Source organism: Trachurus japonicus, chromosome 23 (assembly GCF_045865225.1).
Source record: "Trachurus japonicus isolate A0001 chromosome 23, Traja_1.0".
In the NCBI taxonomy this organism is placed as follows: Eukaryota; Metazoa; Chordata; class Actinopteri; order Carangiformes; family Carangidae; genus Trachurus; species Trachurus japonicus.
In genome coordinates this window covers 10,256,754-10,279,078 of record NC_140929.1, presented here as the reverse complement: position 1 = coordinate 10,279,078, position 22,325 = coordinate 10,256,754, and the positions used below count along the sequence as shown (strand labels likewise).

Genomic DNA, 22,325 nt, shown 5'->3' with positions numbered 1-22,325 from the left:
TTGGCCAAATCTCTTCGCTGCTCTTGCAAATTATCTCCTGTTCACTGCAGCCATTCTGGTTTTAGTCCCTGGCTGGAGATTTATGATGCACATGAAATCATTACTGTTATTACCTTTCTCACCCAAATAGCATCAGGCCTTATGAGGAATTGAGCCTTAGTGGCATCCAGGGCCACACAAGATGATTTCACCCATATTATCATTCCAGTCAGCCCTCTTCCCCCGCCTCTCCCCTCCCTATTGCTTACTGCTGTCATTGTTGTCTTATGATTTAACAAATGGAAGCTGTGTGGTGTGGAGACAGGTACAGTGACCATGACATGGCCAATCACACAGAGTGATATTCAATTAACGAGCGGGCGAGATACCTGTCCAGTCCCGTTTGACAGGGAACAGAAGTGAAGCCTGAGGAAACCGCAGCCTCTGCCTGGATGGAAATGAGAAGCGCCAGGGGTCTTTGATTATGAATTACACATTAAAGACTTGATTTCTCGACACGTGGCTTTCCATTTGTTTGAAATCGCTCTGACTTCTTGCCTTGCCTTGTGTACAAACCACTCTCCCCAGTAAATTAGAATGGGATAATGAGATAAAAGAGAAGCATTACTTAATATAGCCTAATATATCTTTGCAGCTTCTGTTGTATTTTCAGGGTCATGAGCATGCACAGGTTGTTTGCATTTACTCGATTGCTTTTTGGACCAGTTTCAGGGCAGTCCGCTGTGAGGCTTTGAATGGGTGAACTCTGGGAAAAAAAAGAAAGGCACTTTGTCTGGTTATATAGTGCCAAGTCCAGCGAACTCCCTCGTCTTAATTTAATAAACTAGGACTTCTGCCAACACTGTTTTTTTAGGTTTACTTTCCCTTTTTTATGCTCTGTCCATCTTTTTCCTCTAGTGAAGAGGATTTAAATAAGTTGTGTTCATCCTGCAGAGGATGCATATTGTAGGTTGTATTTTAAATTGCTGAAAAATACACCAAATGTTTAACGCCACTGACATGCGAGGTCTTTTAAAATCGCAGAAAACTAGTGAGAGAATAAAATGGTGTCTGCGGCCACGTCTGAAAGATGGAGGATCAGGAGAATCATTATGTCACTGCCGATTTGCATTTTTTTGCCCTTTAGGAGATGAGTTGCTAAAACTGCGCCAAAAGTCACCGTCCATCACTTCACCCATGGGCAATCTATTGACGCTAGTCTTGCTTGTGTGTCGAATACATCATCCACAGTATTACATAGTGCAGCGCGGCAGCAACCGGTCGTCAAATCAGCCCTAACCTCCTTGTCTCATTAGAACACAATGTTTTAAACTGTGAGTAGGATAGTACAGTTCGATGACTCATGGTGCAGCAGTCCTCAGCCTACTGTGCTCAAATCACAACTATTTTTAGGTATACACCAGAGCACCACTACTACTATGATGATGATGATTATTATCTGATGATGAAATAGCTTCAGAAACCAGAGCACAATACAGCGCAATGCCTCCGCAGCACAAGCTAACTAACAGCACGCTCAGAAAATATCTGTTGCGATCTAATGAACATGCCTCAAGCTCCTAAACTTTTCTTTTTTGCTCCGCTGCTAAACCACAGCAGGGTTATTAGTTTGCAGTGGTTAAAATAAAGTACAGCATAATAGCGAGATAAGTTTAAAAATTAATCAATATAGATGTCATACAATTTGCTAAATTCATAGCTGAGTAATGATTTCGACCGTGTTTTAATTAAAATTAAATCACGGGAGCCAGTCCATTTAAAAATCAGCTGGGATTTAGAGGAACTCGCTGGTACTGAGCAACGCCTTACGAGACGACAGAACAATATTTAAGCTCTCGTGATCGACTGTTAGCGTTCAGATCAGTGGCTCCGGGGGGCCCCCGTCCCATGCTGGAAATCATCAGCATACTTCGTGAGAGAACGTTTGGCCCCATTGCCAGCGTGTCAATACACAGGCAAGATGAAGGTTGCAGGGTTTGTTGGCAAGTGTGAGAGGACAGCGGGCTCACAGCAAGGGGACATTATTGCCTGCAGGGTGGCCACAATGGGAGAGGTGACCCGTGCGAGACCTCACATCTCTGGAAAAGATGGAGGGGGGGAAACTGTACGCTTCGTTATACATCTCCAAACTCCTAGATACGCTTCAGTTTGCATGTCTGTATTGTGTCTTGGCACTCACACGCGCACAATGTGTCTGGATTTGTGTGCAGCTGCATATCGTTTTCCTTTCTGTGTTTGTTTACTGTGCCATAAATGTTTGTATGGGCCTGTTTTTTGCGTGTGTGAGTTTTTACTCCAGCCCTCGCCTTTTCTTCTGAGCGCTGCGTGCACAAAATGAACCACCTACCACACACAAAGGCAAAGAGCTGACGGAGGCTTTTTCATATGGCTAAAAGATTACATAATATGATTCTCAGTGCACTGTGTACACATCTGCACTCACACACACACACAAACTTGCTTGCAGATGGAGGGAAGCGCCACACGTGCACGCACCATACTCTCACTGTCTCTTTCCTGCTTACTCAAACACACTTTGAGCATGTGCAGACCGACAGTGCAGACACACATGCACATGCACACACACACGCTCTCTCTCTCCGGGGACACCCTCCCCACTGTAGACGGCAAGCTGGACCCTCAGTGCCCCGAGGCAGAGAGAGACAGAAAGACAGAGAAAGAGATCAGTGGGCCCAGTGATGTGTGTGTTATTTACACCCCCCAACCCCCCAGTTTTCTCTCTCTGTCTGTCTTCATCCTCCTTTTCCCCAGTTCCAAGCTGCAAATTCAGCAGTCTGTCAGCTCCACTCGCAGTCTCGTGAATAAACATGCAAACATCCCTTTCCGCCTTTATCTCCATCTGCACGGCACAACGCGGGGCGCTGCGTGCGTTTGCGTTGCGTGCGCATGGCGGTCACCGGCCAAGGTGGCACATACAAACTAGTTTTGATGAGCAAGGCACTAAAAAAAAGAACCAGAAGACACACTCAATGAAGCGAGTCCGTCTCAGCAGTCTCACCTTCTGCGTGCTGAATTATACATTCACATGAGTTGCAGGATTACACGCTGACTTTGAAAATGTCATCTGAAAAATGCATCCGGCCACAAGGACATTCAGGACAATCCTGAGACACACACAGACAGACACACAGACAGACACACACAGACACACACTCTCTCTTTTAGATGAAATATTCTACTTGATGAAGCATATAAACAGGAAGTCGGCCTTTTTTTTGTTTAGTGCATTATTCTCTCGTGTACTTGGACTGCTTCGTCATTGCAGCAGCGTGCATATGGACCCTCGCCGTCCATGTGTCATCGTTTTGTGTTGCTCTCTTTAACTCGCATTTGTATGCATGTTTATGTTCCACTGATCCTGCGCATGTGTTTTTTTTTCTATGCGTTTGTCTTTATGTCCTTGGCCTTGTGCTTTGCCTTCTCCAGTCATGCACAGGATTCTTGGAGGCTCTTAGCAGAGGTCCTCAGGGGCAGGTTTGCGGCTGCCTCCGGTTCATCAGTGCAGAAATAACTCAGGCAGTCCCTCCAACCCCCCCCCTCCACCCCTCCACCCCGCTCCTACCCCACTGCACCCACCCCGCCCACCCCTTCACTCTGCTCTCGGGATGAAGGGGCTGAGGCCACGGGAGGAGAGAGGGCTGGAAAGAGTGAGAGGAGGTGAAATGCTGGGAGAGAACATGATGTGATATGACACAGTGCGTTGCATTATGGCTGATTAACACATGCTCAGCTACGCCACCCGCGATAGAAAAACACAAACCCCCAGGTCTGCCCGCCTGCCTCTCTCTCCGTCCCCCCCTCCTCTCCCCCCTGCCTCTTATATCTTGGGGCTTCCCTCCTTTTTTTTCTCTCTCTCTCTCTCCTCCTCTGCCCCAATTTCTCCCCCATCTCTGCTGATGAAAGTGAGTGTGAAGGACATGCACCGACTGGAGTTGGGCTAGCGGATTATTTGTTCTCCTTTTTTTCCCTCTGCTTTGTCCCTCCTGGGACACTGTAAGGAGACACTTTTCCACTTGGTTTGCTGAGGACTGGTTGAGGCTGACTGCCTTCCTACCTCCACTAGAACGACCGCATGGAATACAGGCAGCGGGGCTTGAATTTTAACACGGGGGCATATTTGACCTCAGACTGCAGAGCTTTGATTAGTCAGTTGCAGCAAAGGTTATTACCTTGAGCAGCGGCTGTTAATTGATGCAGCATTATGGGTGTTTACTTAGATGCTGTCACAGGCCTCTACAAACTTATTTGGAACCACTTATCCTTGAAAACCTCCGCTTCAGAATACCGCTTTTTAAATTTCTACTTGCAGGCATATTTTTAAAGTTTATCCTAAAAAAACTCATTTAGTCACCGATGTCTTTAAATACTTCAGATTGTTCTGATGCTCTTGTGTTGGTGACATTCCTGTGTCCTTGCAGCCATTTGTACCGACATCCCAGCTAAGATGTATTGACCATCCCATTCATGTGAACATCCATTACGAGAAGAAGCAGCGATGACATTTTCCCCCTGCAGATAACTGACATTTATGTATTTTTGGAGTCATCAAGCAGATGCTGTGAAAACATTAAACCTCCCCACCCTCCCTCCCTCCTTCCTTCTTTCCGTCAATGCTTCAGGTGTCCTCTCTAATCGTCCCTGTTTAATCAGGGAAAGAAGGAAAACAGTGTGGCCTATCTGCGTTTGCACTAAAAATAAGACACGTAAGTTATAGTCATTTACACACACTTTGACATTTTTTAGGGCCCCTGCTCGGAGCCACACTTAACTCCATTTAATATGGGTCGACAGTGAAATACCCCTCCCTGATTTTTTTTTTTTTTTCCCCTCCCTGCTTCCCTTGCTTTTCTCTGCTGTCTAATGAAATGCTAAATATTTGTTTCTGGAGGGCACCATTTAAATGCGCTCTCTGCTGGTTGGGATCTTCAAACCTTTCCCCATTTAATGAGTTGTGGTTTTATTAGTTCCAAGGCATTAAGATCAGACCTTATTGACTTTTCCTTGTCACCTAAAAGGGCTCTGACAGGAGCTCATTGCATTTGACATCTCTGACCTTCCTGGATATGTATTATTATAATAATTGTTATTCTTGCTGCTGCTGCTGTGGCTACTGCAATAAACAGATCCTTCTAGCCGTCGCCTTATTCTTCTTCTCCTTCCTCCTCCTCCACAGAACAGGAAGCTTATAGCCAATGTGGATGCTAACGCCTCATCAGTTCTCTTTATTACCTGCTCACAGACACTGAGTCCTCTACACATTGGCAGACCAGTCTTGGTTGAGCAGCCAGTTCCGCTTCTAAATGCATTTGCTTATTCTCTCCCTCTATTTGCCTTATGACAGCTTCGCCCACTTCCTTTCATTCTTCTCCTTTCTCTCACTTTCCCTCCAAGTCCTCCACTGTTCTTGTCATTCATTTGCACTTGCCTCAGCACCTACAGCATTTCATCCCCATCCTTCTCTTTTCCCATCATGTCTTTAATTCAAACTCCCTCCCTCTTCCTTATTCCCTCGCCCCTCTTTACACTTTCCCAATCTTAAGTCCTGAATTAGACATTCTTTTTATTATTCTCCTCTTACCTCACATGCTCTCAAATGCTTTCTCACTGTGAGGAAAATGCAAAGTGCATTGATTCATTGATGCATTTTTTTCTCCCCTCCTGCTGTCCTCTGGTCTTTCTAAAGGCACTTGTTCGAAGTGCAATTTCTTACAAGAGCACCCAGAACGAAGTTTGGGTCCCTGCCGTCTCTCAGAGTGAGACACTTTTTCCTCCAGCTCATTTGTCTCTTGAATGGATCTTTGATAGAGTGGACACTGGAAGTGCTCACTGGGTTACTGCTGCTGGCTTCACTGTGTGACCCTACATTATGCTTTGAGGTTTTCTGTATTGTTTATGCGTCGTTATTTCCCAGCACGGGGATGATACGAGCCACATTTCTGCCAACTATTAAGGGCTGTACCTGTCAGCTCCAGTTTTATCTGTCAGACTCATATTTTAGTGTCTTTTGTGGCCTCTCGCTGTCATGAAATAAAAGTCTCAGGGGTCGTCACACTGTCCAACAAAATAAAATATGTTCTCATGACCCCCATTTTAGTTATAAAATGCCAGTGCACTGCAGATTGTCATTGTTGGTTTGTGGCACGGTGTTCAGCATGTTTTCTCAGACCATAAGAAAATGCTAGCCCCTAATAGAAAATTGATGGGTCCTTTTTCATGGGCTATCAACCCTGGGGTATGGTGACGTGCGGGAAGGGGAACAGATGGATGAAAACAATGAAGCAGGGAAAAGATGTAGGGTTTTGAAAGATTGCTGTATTGCTCCGAGGATTGACAGACTGGATTGTTTGTGAGTTATGCTGTCATGGTTGATGATCAATGCATGCAGAGGGACAGTTAGTGCAATCATTTCATCTGTATTCCTCTTCCATAGATTTACACATTAATCCTTTTATAATCTTTGATGTGTTGTTTTTTTTGTTGTTATTCACGAGTAACATCAAATCTTGGTGTGTGTGTGTATGTAGAGGTGTGGCTTTTGAAGTGTAATGCTTGCTTATCACTTATATGACACTTTTGTTTTTGTAAAGATTCAGATTTGAGAGTATTTCTGATGAACTCTGAAGCATTTCCATTGTAATTTAGGTCAGTCCACTTTTACTCTGCTCAGTCTCCTGGCTGGCTAGCCTGCAGAAAACACTCTAAATCTAGAGAATGGGACCACTCTGCTAGTTTTGGGACTGTGTTTTTTTGTGCATTTTACTGGGAGTCTCTCTCTCTCTCTCGCTCTCTCTCTCCCTCTCTCTCTCTCTGCCTCAGGGAGAGACAGTTACATAAACAGGCTCTCGTCATCTCTGCGTTTCCGATTCCTGTGCTTGAACTAGTCTCTCTCTACCTCTCTTTTTCTCTCTTTATTTGTCTTTTTCCCCCATTTCCCCCATATTCTTTTCTTTTTTTCTTCTTCTTCTTTTTTTTTTACCTGCCATTCCTGCACATTTCTGTTATTTTCCTCTATGTGTCAGTGTGGGTCTTGCCAAATACTTCCCCATGGCCCAATATGTTTGGACACACAGCATTGGGCTATGCAATTGATACTTCCAACAATCTATATGAACTGTAGACACCACCAGACTGATACTTTTTCTTTCATTTAAAAAGTGAAAATGATATCCTGAACAATTGCCTTCGGTGCTTTGTGCTGAAAATCTCAGGACTGATTCAGCTTTGTCAGATTTATCAGTTTGCATTTGTTCTCTGTCTCACATACCGGCACATAGTCTCTGATGCCGACCTTCGTCTCACCAACAAAGAAGCTGGTTTTCTGAGCTCTTCCTCAAACTGGGAAAGAATCTCTTCACAGGAGCGACACCAGACCTTTGAGTCGTGTTACAAATTGTGAGATGTGGGAAGCGATTCAGAGACATCAAGGGGCTTTACCTCTGATGTGATAATATTGCCATCTCTTTCTCCCCTCAGTCCTCCTCCCCACCGTCTCCTCTCTCCGGCTCTCTCCTTTTCCTCCCAGTTCTCCCTCCTTTTTTTCTTTTTTTCCCCCGCTCTCCATCGCTGTTCCTCACCATGACCAGATCCATATTAACCTCCCTGTCACTCTCAGCCTCTCTCTGCTATCCTGCATCTCTCCCTGTTCCCTTAATCCCCACTAGCTCTGCCTCCCTCCCTCTCTCCCTCCCTCTGTGGCTCCCTCCTTCTCATACCTCCATTATTTTTTCTCTCTCTTTCTAAATGAAGAGAGGAGAGGGAGTGGAAGGTGTGATCAGGAGTCCTCCACCGAGGAGGAGAGCGAAGGAGAGATACCACCTCCTGGAAAACCAGTCGTCATGGCAACACTGTGGCAACCTGGGACCGACTAGCCTGTTAATTAAAAAGTTGATTAATTGCCTTTTAATTGCATACTTATACATTGTAACATGTAGGTAGTCCTATTTCTTAATCACTCTGCTTTATACCGGCTCTTTTGCCTTTCTCTTATATAATTTCCAGTAATCAGGCGGAGTGTGTTGATCAACATATCTTATAGAGGAAGGATGAAAGGAACAACAGAGCAGAGGGGACGAGGGGTGGGCTAAAAACACTGTGCATTCATTCTTAATTCCAGCCCACTTTTTAACCCACATGGTGTTCGTCCAGGTGGGCGTGTTCGCAGGGAGACAGAGCTTCAGCCGCTCGGCACCAAGGTCATAAGAAAGACTGGAACCGACGCGGAGCAGAGTGAAAACAACAGGGCCAGCGAGAACAGGAGAAGTCATCTGGCACGTCACACGTACAAATTCAGAATCAGCGGAGGGCAAACAAACATAATAATCAACAATAATCACACAAATCAAGCAAACCTCTAAATAAGTGTATCCCCCCGCCACCCCCCCAATACAGCCCCTCATCTCTCCGTGCAGCAGCACCTCATTTTTATCAAGGTTATCATGATACGCAATCAGACAAAGTGTTTGTTTTGGCGAGCATTTAATTATTTTGCCTCTCTCCCTCTCTTTTTTTTTCCATCTCTATTCCTCTGCCTCGCTGTCTAGGCCATTTGAAGAGTGTGTGTGCGTGTGTATCATGTGCCCTTGCAGCTGGTAAGCTTTAATTGCACGCTTATTCCCTCCGCACTGCTTTTTTGTTTTGCTCTGACGACATCTTGCCTGTCTTGATCATCTCTTAATGACCACAGATAGACAATGCTCTGGTTAAGTCAGTTGGGGCGGGGGGGGGGTCTGTATGCTCTGTATGCAGCAGCGCCTCCAGGGACCGTGTGTGTGGTTCTGTGTGTGTGGTTTTGTGTGTGTGCGTGTGATGCCTGCTTCATTCTCCCAGCCGTCTGCGTTTCCATCCCACCTGAGTAGAGAGGGGTGGTGCCCATGAGGACGGCGGCGGAACAGGTGTACGTTTGTGTGCACGTATCACCCCCAATTACATATGCACCCACATGTCCTGTTTCCATGGTAACACCATGCCCCCCCCCCCACCCCTCCCTGCCTTCAGCTCACATGCACCACTCCACTACCAATCTCTGTCAGGTGGAAGTTAGCGCTCGTTGTTAATAGTACTAGTGTCAGCCCTACCCCAACACACACATGTCTAAGTGGATCAATTTCTGTCAATTTAAAAAAGTGTAACAAGTTGCCACCATGATAGCCCGGGGTCGTTTTCAAGCTCTCCACTGTTGTGTGTGTGTGTCTCTGTGTGTCTGTGTCTCCGTGTGTGTGTGTGGCAGCATAAGGGGGGTCATATTCGCCGTGTAAGCCGGGGTTGAGTAGCCTCGCCGCCTGCCTGCCGCCTCTTTGATGGGAGAACATCTGTTGGCTGTGATATGAAGCTGGGAAGTAACTCTTTCTCTCTCCCTCTCTCTCTCCGCTCGCTCTCCCATTTCTGTTATGAATTCCCCAGCTGCTCGCCTCCCTCCCTTCACCTAAAAACCCTGTCCCGCGCCACCTGTGCAGTTTTAATGCATAATTTATCTGCTAAGTAACCACATCCGAGAGACTCATCCCTCCATCCGTCGCTTGCTTTACCCCCCCTCCACCTCGATCCCCTCGGTGCGGTTTTGGCTCGGGACGTGGAAGTGGACACCTATTTTCTAATATTCTTATTTAAGAAGATTAGGATTGATTGGGTTCCAGTGGTGGTCGGAGTAGCCAAGTGTTGAAACCCACACTTCCCCGTGGCCTCGGCCTGAACCCCGCTCTGTCTTAGGCTTGTATCTCTGTGTTCATAATACATCAACCTCTGGTCTTAAACACAGTTGTTACTTTATTTGAATGCAGTTTTAATGCGCTTTTTTTCCCCCTACTTTGTGCAAAACCTTTTTTTCTTTTTTTTGTGAGAACGCTGCAGCCGCTGAGCTAAACTGGCACCGGACCAACAGACCACAGAACCTCTGTTTTGACCTCTCTCCATTGGCAGGCAGTCAAAAATGTGATAGATTTACAGATTTTATTGATCACTGTTGAAGCTTAGCTGGAGGCGCTGTCTCAAAGCCTTAGACTTCTCTCTCTCCATATATTTTTTAAAATGTCAGAAACCTTGCATGGTGTTCAGCACAGTTTTTCCCAGTGAAAAATTATCTGTAAAAAACAAACAAACTGTGAATTGTTGTCTTATTACTTTTTTCTTGCTGCTTATAAAGATGATTTTAAATCAAATTGTTATTCAAATCAGGTTAGTTTTATATGCATTTGTTATGAGAAAGAATTGCTTTAGATGTCTGGTGTGTTAAACCAATTGCCTCTGCATCAAACATGATATAGTGGTGTTGTGTGATTCCAGTTTTTACAGCTTGTCAAATAGGCCTGTGTGCCGCTGACATGTTTTGTTACCGTGTCCACGTGTGTGGCCTTGCAGGCCTATAAGCAGTCATGTTGTATTAGCCCATTGTGGCAGGAATGATGTTGGTACCACATTGTAGCTCAAACAGGACCATTTCTTCCCAAGGCCACCACTGTGTGTTTGCGTTTTTCGTACACGTACGTGTGTGTTTTTTCCCTAGAATGGATGTTTTACTATTCGAGGCTGCCATGCATTATATGTGAATATGAGGATGCACTGGGAAGAAATGACAAGGAAGCGTGTTCCTCATCCGATAAATCTGTTTTTTATTTATTTTTTTATCACCACCACCACCGCCGCCACCCCTTCATATCCTGGTTGGCCCGCTACGACAAGGTGAGCCAGGTTAACGCACCATCAATAACCCCCTGTTAACCTTGGAGGCAGGCGTTTTAGGGGCGAGGCACGAGTTGCATTGGGATGATGTCTTTTCTCTTTAGTGTACAAGAACGATCAGGCTATGTTGACATGACAGCTGTCATGAAACTCACTGTCCAATCAGGATCAGGTTATTATTTTTCACTTACTCCATTTGAATTGAAGGTTGTCAAAACAAGGATTTACCCGTTGGCACCCTCCTCTCATAACATCACATCTCTTCCTGGTATTGACTCATAAATGTCTGAAAGTCCAGTTGTAAAAGGAACATTTGCACTTAACACCAAACAAGAGGAAGGAGAGGCAATTTTGACCAATTTCTGTTTGGCTGCAAGAACAGGATTAAGTATCTTCCTACCCAAGTTACCTGCTTCCCACTTCAAACATGGAGAGCGGCGTTTGGTCCCAGGTCTCAGATGTGATGCGACAGAACCGCCTCTCGATGAAGCAATTGTCCGTCTCGTTGATCATTCTCCGCCTCTAATGGCTTAGTCAATACAGACAACATCATCGGGCAACAGCAAATCCAGGGTCGTCCACCTCTCTACCACTCCAACCTTTCCCAATCATTAATGTGACACCAATGCAGATTTCTAATGAGCTCTCACTCACTTTGTATGCCGATCAAACTGCTTTCTAGAGGAAAACATTTGTACATCAAAACGTGGAAACTCTAAAGCTAAAAAAATGAAGAAAATGCAGCACTTTTTGTGAAGTTTTAAACACTAGAATAGGTTTTCATTTTTATATGTATCCTTTACTCACTCACCAACACTTGCCTTTGATATGATGGTGGCTCTTGTTTTGTTATTTGAGTAAAGCTCACCCACCATTTCTCTAAACAAGATGAAATTAGTCATAAGTAAAATGTTCCTTTTCTATTCTAATGCGTAGCCAAGAGTCTTTGATGTGAGCCTCTTTATTAAAAAAAAATAAAAAAGGCTATAAGTGAACATGGAAAGACCGAAAGAGAAAAACGTGCCCTCGATTGAATTAATGAACCATTCTCTCTAAAGGGGATTCATCAGGGATATAATAGGGGCTAAATTGATTTACAAAGTGAACTCTTATGAATAACATGCTCCTATTGATTTCAATTGTTCCCCAAGTGTGATTGGGTAATAGATGAACAATGGAGCCATGTAAGTTTCCCTAGCGCGCTCTGCAGTATCTCTCTCGGATCACTTCGCCGCTTCGACTCGTCTGTGACAGCTGCATTGTTTCAGACCTGCGCAAGTTTGTCACGGGTTGCGAGGGCAGAGCAACCTTGTCCACTGAGGTGTGTTTGAATCAGAGTGCAGCGACATATGCGTCCTGCAGCTGTCAAGTGCTTTTATGAGTGTGTGTGTGTGCATCAAGTGTGCCATGGTAATCATACGAGGAGTGCAACACGATGATGACGGAATAAAAATAAAACTTTTTTTCCAAATAGTCCTGTATTTGTGTTAATGTGGCCCTCTTGGCTATAAAAATTGGTACCTGCCTAGTAACAAAGTGCACTGTGGGTAGAAATGGCAATTTTTTTCCCCCCTCTTTGGTCTCTACAGACTGTACACACACCACAAGAATTGACACACTGCCACCTTTAATCAGTGTTCAGACCAGCCCTCACCCCCTCGTTCTGGCACTACGTGTGGGTTCAGTCATCCATCTGTCTGTGTATTCATCCACCTGTGCTTGTATGTGTTAAATCTATGAATGTAGCACCGAGGCTTAGTCTCTCTAAGCTGCGGCGCTCTTCATCAAATTAGAAATATTCAGAGAAATCAGCACTAAGCTAATCAGCGGACCACTTAACTACTTGAAGCAGAGCTGCACTTACCGACCGCTGAAGAGCAGCTCTTCCATCAGTAAGGTATCTGGCGTGCCAGCCAGCGAAATGAAGACTCGCCACCAGTAAATTGCTGCAACAATTTGGCTATAACCTGGTATTTTCTTCACGGCCAGGCGTTTTGCTTCCAGGTGTCACTTGGCACTTCTAAGAAAACCAATTTGTCTTTTAAAATCCAGCTGTAATATAAAGGTTCTCGCAATTTCTATGAAAAGAAAATGTATTTCAATTGTGAAGCGATCGATTCATATGAAAATATTAAAGTAAGTGTATATAAAAGAATCAGATGATTAAAAAGATGGACTGAAATTGCGATTACCGATGTGTAGCCTGAGAAAAAGAATGGGGGAATAGAAGATTAAGAGAATGAAAGGTTGAGGCGAAGAAAAGAAAAACTGATTTTGTAAAATGGAAATGGGAACAGGCCTAATCCCTGCCACACATGCTTGAGCACTTCTGCCAGCCTTTTTCATGTGAGTTCTCATAGTCGCCATGTGCAGCAGTAGAGCAACCCTGCCCCATCATCACATTACCCCACTGGACTCGCTTGTCACTCACTTGGCTCTAAGTGTGTTTTGTCATTGAGGAGTTGTGAAGGTCAGCCTAACCTGCCATCTCTCTGTTTGGTCTCCATTATTAGGACTTGTTGTCCTTTCAGCCTGAGCTTAATGGCCTGCCGCCTTTTTCCTTTTCCCCATCTTTCTATCTACCCCCTCTCTCTTTCTCTCTTCCCTTCACTCTCTCTCTCCCCCCCCCCTCTCTCTCTCTCATTGTCTCTGGCAGCTTAGTGGCTCTAGCGTCTGGCTGCAGTTGCAGAGCAGCAGCAGAAGCAGCCGTCACATACCTGCATTCAAGTGGAACAAACAGGATGGTTGGCTGCTCACGGAAGGTCATCAGCCCTGGGCACAGCCTGTGTATGTGTGTGCGTGTATGTGTGAGTGTGTGTGTGTGTATGTGTGTGCATTATTTGTACTTTAAAAGGAGATTAGACTATAGTGTTTCTAATGGTGCTCTCAGAGACGAGGCAAATCCTGTGTTCAACTTGCTGTAATCACACTGACCACTGGAGCCTTTTAGCAGCTCTTGGCCACAAATGGCTCATAGACAATCAATAGTGTGTACGTCGCCTCCTTTGTGACTGTTTTAGTTATAGTTTATGGGCTTTACCATTTAATATTTATCAACGACTACAATTATTTCAGCTAATGTTTTTTTTACCAGTCTATTTGTCTCGCACTATATTTGCGTGAACTTGACCTACAGCATTTTTTATGCTTCGCGTCCTTTTTTTTTTCTATTTTACATCCCCGCTGGGTGTGTATGTTGCAGCGTCAAGCTTATAGACGGAGCTCTGAAGCCGCCCTGCCAGTGTGCTGCTAACGCTACGCCTCCTGTGTAGACACAGTGTTAGCCCCATTTCACACATGTAGCTTCAAAGAGAATAGAAGGAGGCAGCAGTCATTTTCAGTGGAAACCTGCCACACAAGATGGCAAGAAATGTTAGAAGTGTGAAAAGCACGCTGGTTTCGACAACTCCAATCAAACAATAACCCTTATGCTGGTCGCCCGGCGCGGGAGAACAAATACACAGCAGCTTTACAACTGCCCATCTGCCGAGGCAGAACTCAATGTGTGCATAACATGTTGAGAGCAGAAACGGCCGCTTGCATCATCCTCCAGAAAACAGATTGAGTGAAATGCAGGAGGCTGCCGGTCTGTTTGCATCTGTTTAAGCTCATCTGTTCCTGATTGGCCGCCTGCACATCCTCTACTTTTGAATCAAGCAGCGTTGTTGTGTGGAGAACTTTCACTAGCGAGGCAAATGGTTGAACCTCGTCTCTTGTTCCTGTGGCACCTGTACTCATCACGAGGCCAGAGGTCAACAGGAGGCCCTGCAGCTCTGCTCGGTTACCGATCCTACCCATAAGCCCTCGCCACTTGTTACCACCCTAAAGGTGCTGCAGTGACGGCCACCGGGCTAATGAATGGTGACACTCTAATCTTTGTCATCCCTAAGTGGTGCAGCAGGTTTGATTAAAAGCCAAGCCATGTCAGCTCCATTGCAATGCGGGAAGCATGCTTATTATCCCCGCAATGTGTATCCCAGCATTTGTGACTGTGCATATAATGTGTGCAAATGGCTCTATGCGTGTGTGTGCTAATAATGCACATGCCTATAATGCCATACAAAAAAAAAAACATGGCTGATCTCGGGGTTTACGAAGCGTGGCCGTGTTTTCAGTCTTCATTAACCTTGCTTGCCCACAATCTGCAGAATTTCTACCTGCTTTCTCTCCCTCCCTCCTTCGCTCCTTCCTCCCTCTCTTCTCTCACTCCTCTTTTTTTCTGCAGCATTTGTGGGATGAATAATTGAATGTAATTGGGTAGTGTGACCCTGTCTTTTGTTAGCGGGTAGATAGGGCAGCGACTCTCACTTCTTCTGGTGCTTGTTTCATTGCTAACAGTTGGAAGGATTTTCTTTCTTTCACCATTTTCAGTTGCTTGTGCACACACACACACACACACACACACACACACACACACACACACACACACACCGTTTGCAGCTATAAGACTCATGCCGCTGTACATCACCACATCAATGAGGTAAAATGATAATCTAATAAGCATGCTGAAGAGCCGGCATATTAAAAAAAAAAAAAAGAAAAAGCCTGGGGTATGATTAACTAAGCCTTAACACTAGCGTAGCTCTGCAGATGAGCTAAAGCAGAGTGAAAAAAATGACAACATTAAAACTAGCTAATCTAATTAGCTCGACGATACCATGCAGTTAAATAATTAGCCAGAACCTAATTGGCTAATATCGCTGCACTGTTAAAAAATCTGTCTGCCTCCTTTCCCTCTCTTTATGTAACCTTTCAAAGTAAACACTTCCCAAATAGCCCGGAGAAATGAATGGTAACAAGCTGTGCCGCCGCCGCTGCTGCCGCTGCACTAGAAGTTGGAGCACCGTGAAGCTCGGTTGCACTTTTTGACTTTTGGGTTCCCCGCCCATTTCTACTCCCTGTCTCTTCCTATACATCCCCTTCACCAGCGTTTCATCTGCAGGGAGATGATTAGCTCGCTTTCATCCCTGACCATCTTGTGTTTATGCACATGCCTTAATACTATTACTATACTCGAAGCTGTATACAAACAAGCTGCATTCAGTCTTAACAACCACCCACTCTTCCTGCCGCATCCCTTGCTTTCTGTAAACAAACACACACACACACACACACACACACACACACACACACACACACGTGCTGACATCCATGCAGTTTGATATGTGGCCCAAGGCAAAGCACTTCTCCCTAATGAGCCTCTTGCCCTCTGTTTCTCCTGGGCAGCCAAAAGAGAACTAACCTTGATGCAGCATAGAAAGGATGTAACCTGCTTACACACACACACAAATGCTATGCTTGTGGGGTAGTACCTTACTAACTACGATCTTTCCCATCCGTGTGATGTTTTCATCATTTCTCCAATGTCTAAACTTACTGTAACCCTAACCCAGGATTTAACCCTGAAAAGAGCCAGTTTGGCTTTGAGACGCACACAAATACATGCCCACACACAACAACACACACATGAAGGACACAAACTAATGTCCTGACAGAGTTAATTCCCGTGGATCCTGTTTGGGCCAAACTGGACAAGCGAAGAATGACCCCTGACCCTGTCCTTGGAAATCATGGGGATGAGCTGGGACACACTGGGCTCATTCCTGCTTGCTCATGCTCACATTCGTCGCTCTCTATCTGTCTATATATATTTTTCAGTCCTGTGAATCCTATCATGTTTTAATCTTCAGCTTCAAACAGAAACGCACACTTTGAATTCGCCAACAAAAGAAAGTCGACTCCCATTCATCCGCTTTACAATACAAACGATTGCCTCGCCTCATCATGAGAATTATTCAGGTCCTAATAATGTGCAGAGTCGTTCATGACAACCATCATTACTTTTAAATGATCAGTGGAGAAAGTTGGACCAGTGGATCATTTCCTGCTATTATTCATAGACCATCTGCTCTGAATTGAAGCTTTGCGGCATCATGGTGATTCAGAAAAGCTGTAGTAAAAACAATAGACAGTTCAAAAAAAAAATACTGGCAGCGTCATGGGTTTGAGTTTGGCTCAAGATAATGAGTAACAAAAATGTAACAATGTGAATGTTGATTTGATTTTGATGCTGAGGTAATACATCACCAGAGCCCCGTATATCTGGCTGCTCTCGGTATCCTGGTGCTCTCATAAATACTAGAAATCAGTCAGCGGTGCAAAATGTGTGAATCACTATTATGTGTCTAGTGGGTGGCAAAAAAAAACAACAAATATTCGAAACATTTAGTGACTGGAGAATGACTCAAACTAATGAAGCATCACACCATCTATTGTCTGCATTTACATGTATTTTTCTTTTTTCCCAAAGTATTCAGAAGAACAATCAGAAGTATCTTGGCTTAGTTGTGTCTTTGTAATGCATTGGTTTTGGTTTGTGTTGCAGTCACTGACCTCTCCTTTTCCCCTCTGTGTTTGTGTTGTAGGTCTGGGCCAACTACGAGGAGAAACCAGTCGAGGAGGTCGTGCATGTAACAGAGGAGAAGGAACGCGTGGCCAACTACAGAGCAGTATTCGTCACCGAAATCGCCGACACTCTGCACTTCTACGCCCAGGACGTAGAGACAGGTACGTGCGCTAATTTGAATGAGAATTACTTTTAGTTTAAAGCGTTGTAAATGCGTTTTATTATTTAATGCTACACTGACTATTTCATCATCCTGTGCAACGCCGCCATCAACAATCTCTCCACACAGAGATGCACACAAGGGCTCGCTGGCTTTTTATTCCCTGTTAACACCAGACTGACTTTATGAATGACAATTATCTCTACCACTCAGACATTCACCTCATCCCTTGCTGCAGCATCCCTCCCACCAGTGGAGACAAAAGAAAGGACGTCCCACTTGTTATTACTACTGAATGACAGGAATAAATCACCCCGGCCCCTCTTGTCACCACTGACACTGGGAGGAAGGGAGAGAAAAGTTTGGAGATTGGAAAACTAACAATCCCTGGTACTCCCGCATGGCTGCCCCCCCTGACAAGCTGTTTATGTCTGTATAAAGTATGAGTGTGTGCGTGCGTGTTTGTGTTTGTACACACGAGTGAATGCACTCGTAATACCTCCCCCTGTGCTGTTTTTCGTGCTGGGTAACGGTCCATCTTTCAGGTAGTTTGCTTAATGGCCCATCGTCCGCAATATCAAAATCAAGTTGTGTGTATGTGTCGTGTACATGTACAGTATGTATTATATCTGTGTTTATTATAAGGACTGACACACACACACACACGCACACACACACACACACACACACACACACACACACACACACAGAGCAGTTTGTTGCAACAGTAACTCGAGGGCAGGTAGAGGTTGTGCTTCAGCAGCACTTCACAGAGCTGCGCTTTTTGATATTAGTACCACGGCAGTCGATATGTGAAGCTCCCAGATAATGTGAGAATAGATTTGTCTTTTCTGAAATAATCCAGAGTGATGTGCAGCGAAAGGCAGCGTAGCCTGAAAGCGCGTCTTTTGGCTGATTCGATGTGACTGAATTTTGACCCTTGAGCCTTGGAATTTGAGCCTCCCCATCATCGACTCATCGCCTTTTGTGACTTAATTATCCTCCGACACAATCCGCCGATTCGGAGACGCACAATTACAATCAAACCTGCATTCACAAACTAGTTGGAACAGATCTGAAGCCTTCACGCCAATCACTCTCCCTTCATCGTCTGCCAGTGTGTGTGTGTACGTACGTGTGTGTGGGAGCCGTACAGGATGTGGAGGTCTTCCTTGCTCAGCCGCCCCCCACATCTGGCTCCACTGGCAGCCGACTGTCAGAGGCCATGAAATTGACTTTGGCCACCTCTTAATTTGCCTCACTGCCATAATTAATTAATTTGCCTTCATTTACTGCCAATTTGAGCCCGAGCATCGTTCAGACTATAATAATCCAATCATATACATGTACAAATGTGGAAAACGCTTGGACCCCGAATTCATTCTTTCCTTCTCTTTTTCCTCCCCCTCTTGAAACCTCCAGGTGTTACCCAGGGTGCAGAAACAATCTGCTCTTCATCTTCTCGCCCTGAGCTGTAGATTTAAATCTAAAGCCCTTACACCACCTCTGGCTACTACAGCTCCACTCCCCTGCAAGTTGAGTGTGATGTGAGGGGTTATGTGCAAGGTTTTTTATCACTGATCAAAATCACGTGTCACTGGGAAGAGGCTGAAACATGGCACATGTTAACCTGAAGCGAGGGTTAATGCCTTCAGCATCACTTACCGTCAGCAGAGACAATCTACAGGAATATTCCATGTTATGGAAAATTTAAGAGGCAGCTTTAGATTGGAAGCGTTTGGGAAACATGTAGTGCTCGGTTCACACATGTACAGCAAGAACAAATCAATGCTTTTTCCTTTAAAGCATTTCTCTTGAATTCCTTGAATCTATAAGGGACCTGTGGAAACTACAAGATGCAATGCATTTACAACTTTTTCTCAGCGGCAACCTGAGGTGTTGCATTTAAAGAAATTGTACACAAACTGCATTTTTTATATTGCTGCTCTCAGTGTATTTTGACAGGAGAGCTGTGAGTTATTTAATCTTTTCTCATATAAAGGCTTGATTTTTAGATGATCCAGCAATGCTGCGGCTGTTTTATTTATTTATTTCCCCCTTTAATTGGCCCGTGTTCTTCCACCAAGAGGCTTATGTGCTAGTTTGGAAAAAAGAAAAAAAAAAAAAAGTGTTATTCTCAGCAGGGAGGCAAAACCTGACCCGTGTTCACCCCCTGCCTCGCTCCCCTCATCTCCCTCTCTATCACGTTGTTTCGCCCCTCCCTGCTCTCCTCCATCTTTTTCTCCTCTCCCTTGGTCTCTTTCATTTTCGCTGACGTTTCCTCAAAGCTACATTAAGTCATACCAACCCCTTGAAGAGCACATCAAAGTGTTAGGGCCTGTAAAATCATACAAGCTGAGTGCTTTGCAATATCATTACATGTTCAACAACCCACCACCACCCGTCTCTCTTACCCCCCTTTCTCAATTTCTGAAGTGAAATAATTTATATACTCGGATGAGCTCGGAAGCAGAGGCTGGATTTTGTAAATACTCTTGTGATTGCAACTGATGACAACACGGCACCTCGTAGAGTTGACACCACAGTTTATAGTCCAGACCATGTGACAACAGATCGTCATGTATGTGCTGTGCCCACGTGTCCTCATCCCAATTAACCTCGAACAAGTCGCGTCAATCAAGCCGCTGAACTAAAATTACACAAAGCAAAGAGACGGTGCATGCAACACAACAGTTTAACATAATACAATAAACCGGCACTTTAATAAGTTTGACCTCTCTGGTGCATGAACAACAGTTACCGCGAAGTTGAATCTACGCCCTTCCCTGATGCGTTGACCTTCTCAGACCCACATTATCCCCAGAGTTGGATTGTTTTCTACACATCCGCTCGTCGTGTCTCTCGTTACACATTAACATCGAGATTCAGACAAAATTCAGTCCGTGTTTTTTGGCAGCATCTGCCGGCACCCTCATTTGCCAGATGGAGCAAACGCTTTCATTGAGCACTCCTTGACCATCCTTGAGGTACAGCACACTAATGACATGGAGTGAAACCTACAGTAACTGGCTGCTCCCCGTGCTCTCTGCCTCACCTGATGTTCACTTTGGCAGCCAGCAACACGCCTAAGTGTAAGTAAGAGAATAAAACAATATTGCCACGACTTTGCTTTTTGACATGATAATGATGATAGGAGCGAAGCCATTTACTTAACTTCAATAATCGCCGGCTTTTATTGTGGGTGTAAAACTGATCATGAAAGGTAGATGTATTTATAGAAACAAAATGATTAAAATACAGCTGGCTCTGGAGGAGAGAGTCATTTCTCTGTCTGCAGTTAAGCTCCCATTTGTTTCAGCCGTTGCGTCAATAAGATAAGATGAACTTTATTGATTCCACATAGGAAAATTAAAGTGTCAGCGGCAAGAAGAAGAGAACAAAAAAAAGTAGTGGAATATTCTCGGTCGCTGGGTGATACTAACAATAAGGAGCAGGATGTAGAAGGCGCTATATAAAATGCTGTTTTCAACGATAAAGAAAAGAGAAATGAATAAAAATTGTACCTTAGCGAGAGCGGGTTATGGGAGATGCGGGTCAGGTGGCTGTAGATAGCACCATTTGCAATAAAGAAAAATGATGCATAATGGCCTTACATTGATAAGAGCATATAAAGTCTGAGGCAGATGGCAGCAGATATTGCAGTGTAGTAATAATAAGCAATGCAGTGGCATACAGGAAGTACCTGTTACAGTAGAAGAAAGACGAGGACGGAGGAGAAGAAAGGTCATAACAACAGTGTGGTTACAGCCATTGACGTTCAGATGTCATGGCTGACTAAAACAGGATGTATTATTTTCTTTCATGTGCTCCACTGAGGCTAGTGGTGATAGAAAAGTCCTCCCAGATGTTGTTATGCTTTTAATGAACATGTGTCGGCCCATGTTATAAACTTTTTATGCTATTATCTTCTAAGTGTTTCTTGAAGGAAATGCAGTTTGTAATATCTTTATTCTCCTGGGGTCCTGAGCGCTCTGTTTTACCCCCTTTAATTATTACCATTAAATTACTCTTAAGTGTGGGTTTTTCATATATGGATATCTTTACACGAGCTCGATAAGTGATTAATTTCACGTTGGCAACGTTTCTTATTTCCAAGTCACTGAGAAGCTTGAGGGATTGCTTTCTTTAATCCTCAGTTTATTTTGAGGGTCTTTATCTGTTGCTCTTTGCTTTTATCTCTCATTGTCTCACTCTCCTCACTCCCGACACATTGTTCCTCCTTTGAACCGCCGTCTCTCTTTTCTCTCCCCATTTTCCTCTTGTGTGTTGCTCTCTCTCTCCGGAGGCTATATGTAATTACTGTCAGAGGGGGACCTGCATAGATCTGTGTGACCTTGGACACTTAGAGACAGAGGCCACTCCAGGCACAGGGGGGAAGTGGCTGTGTGTTGTACATACGCTGTTGTTGTTGCTTTGCCACTATGATGGAAAGAAGACGTAATTAAAAACTTTCTAAATATAGGCCTGAAGTCTTTATGGGTGCGTAGCTGTAATGTGAGTATTCTCTCTAACCTGAGTAATGCATGCGCTGCTTTCTTCAGTCAAAGACATGAGCTACAGATAAAGCAGACACTCAAACTGGCCCCAGCTGCACAAAATGGAGTAGTATATAGGTAGGTTTTGATTAAGGGATAACTCAGCTGGTTGGTGCAGATGTGTCCATGTACTTTTATCCTGGGAAAGTGACATAATCTAACACGGTCTATTATAGTCACAGTGTAGAGCACTGAAGAAGATCCTTGACTTTGAAAACAGTAAAGTAGGACCAGCTAAAGTCCTCCTTCTAGCTTTTCCTTGAGCTTCCACCTGCATTTCATCTTCTTTCTTGCCTGATCATTGTTCAGTTGCCATGAGGACCGATCCCTGTAGCATTTGTTGAGAGCCACCAAAAAACATGGTGGCTCATTTTTGGCAAAATTATAAAAATCTGAGTATATCTGGTAAGTATTAGACAGTAATCAGTGACATAAGTGATTTGACATATCAATGTTGAAATTTGGTCATCTGTGTAGGAGCAGGGGCCAAAATTTGTCCTTTCAATTT

The 22,325-nt window shown here is 44.5% G+C and overlaps 1 protein-coding gene across 2 annotated transcripts in view; it reads left to right on the top strand.

Annotated features, from left to right (window-relative positions):
- snd1 (staphylococcal nuclease and tudor domain containing 1) overlaps nt 1–22,325 on the top strand; it is a 172,214-nt gene that overhangs the window by 115,089 nt on the left and 34,800 nt on the right. For both annotated transcript variants that reach the window (XM_085769868.1, XM_085769867.1), the window contains exon 18: nt 17,121–17,262. In XM_085769868.1, coding sequence (XP_085625994.1) covers nt 17,121–17,262 — 142 coding nt within the window. The remainder of the gene's footprint in view (nt 1–17,120; nt 17,263–22,325) is intronic.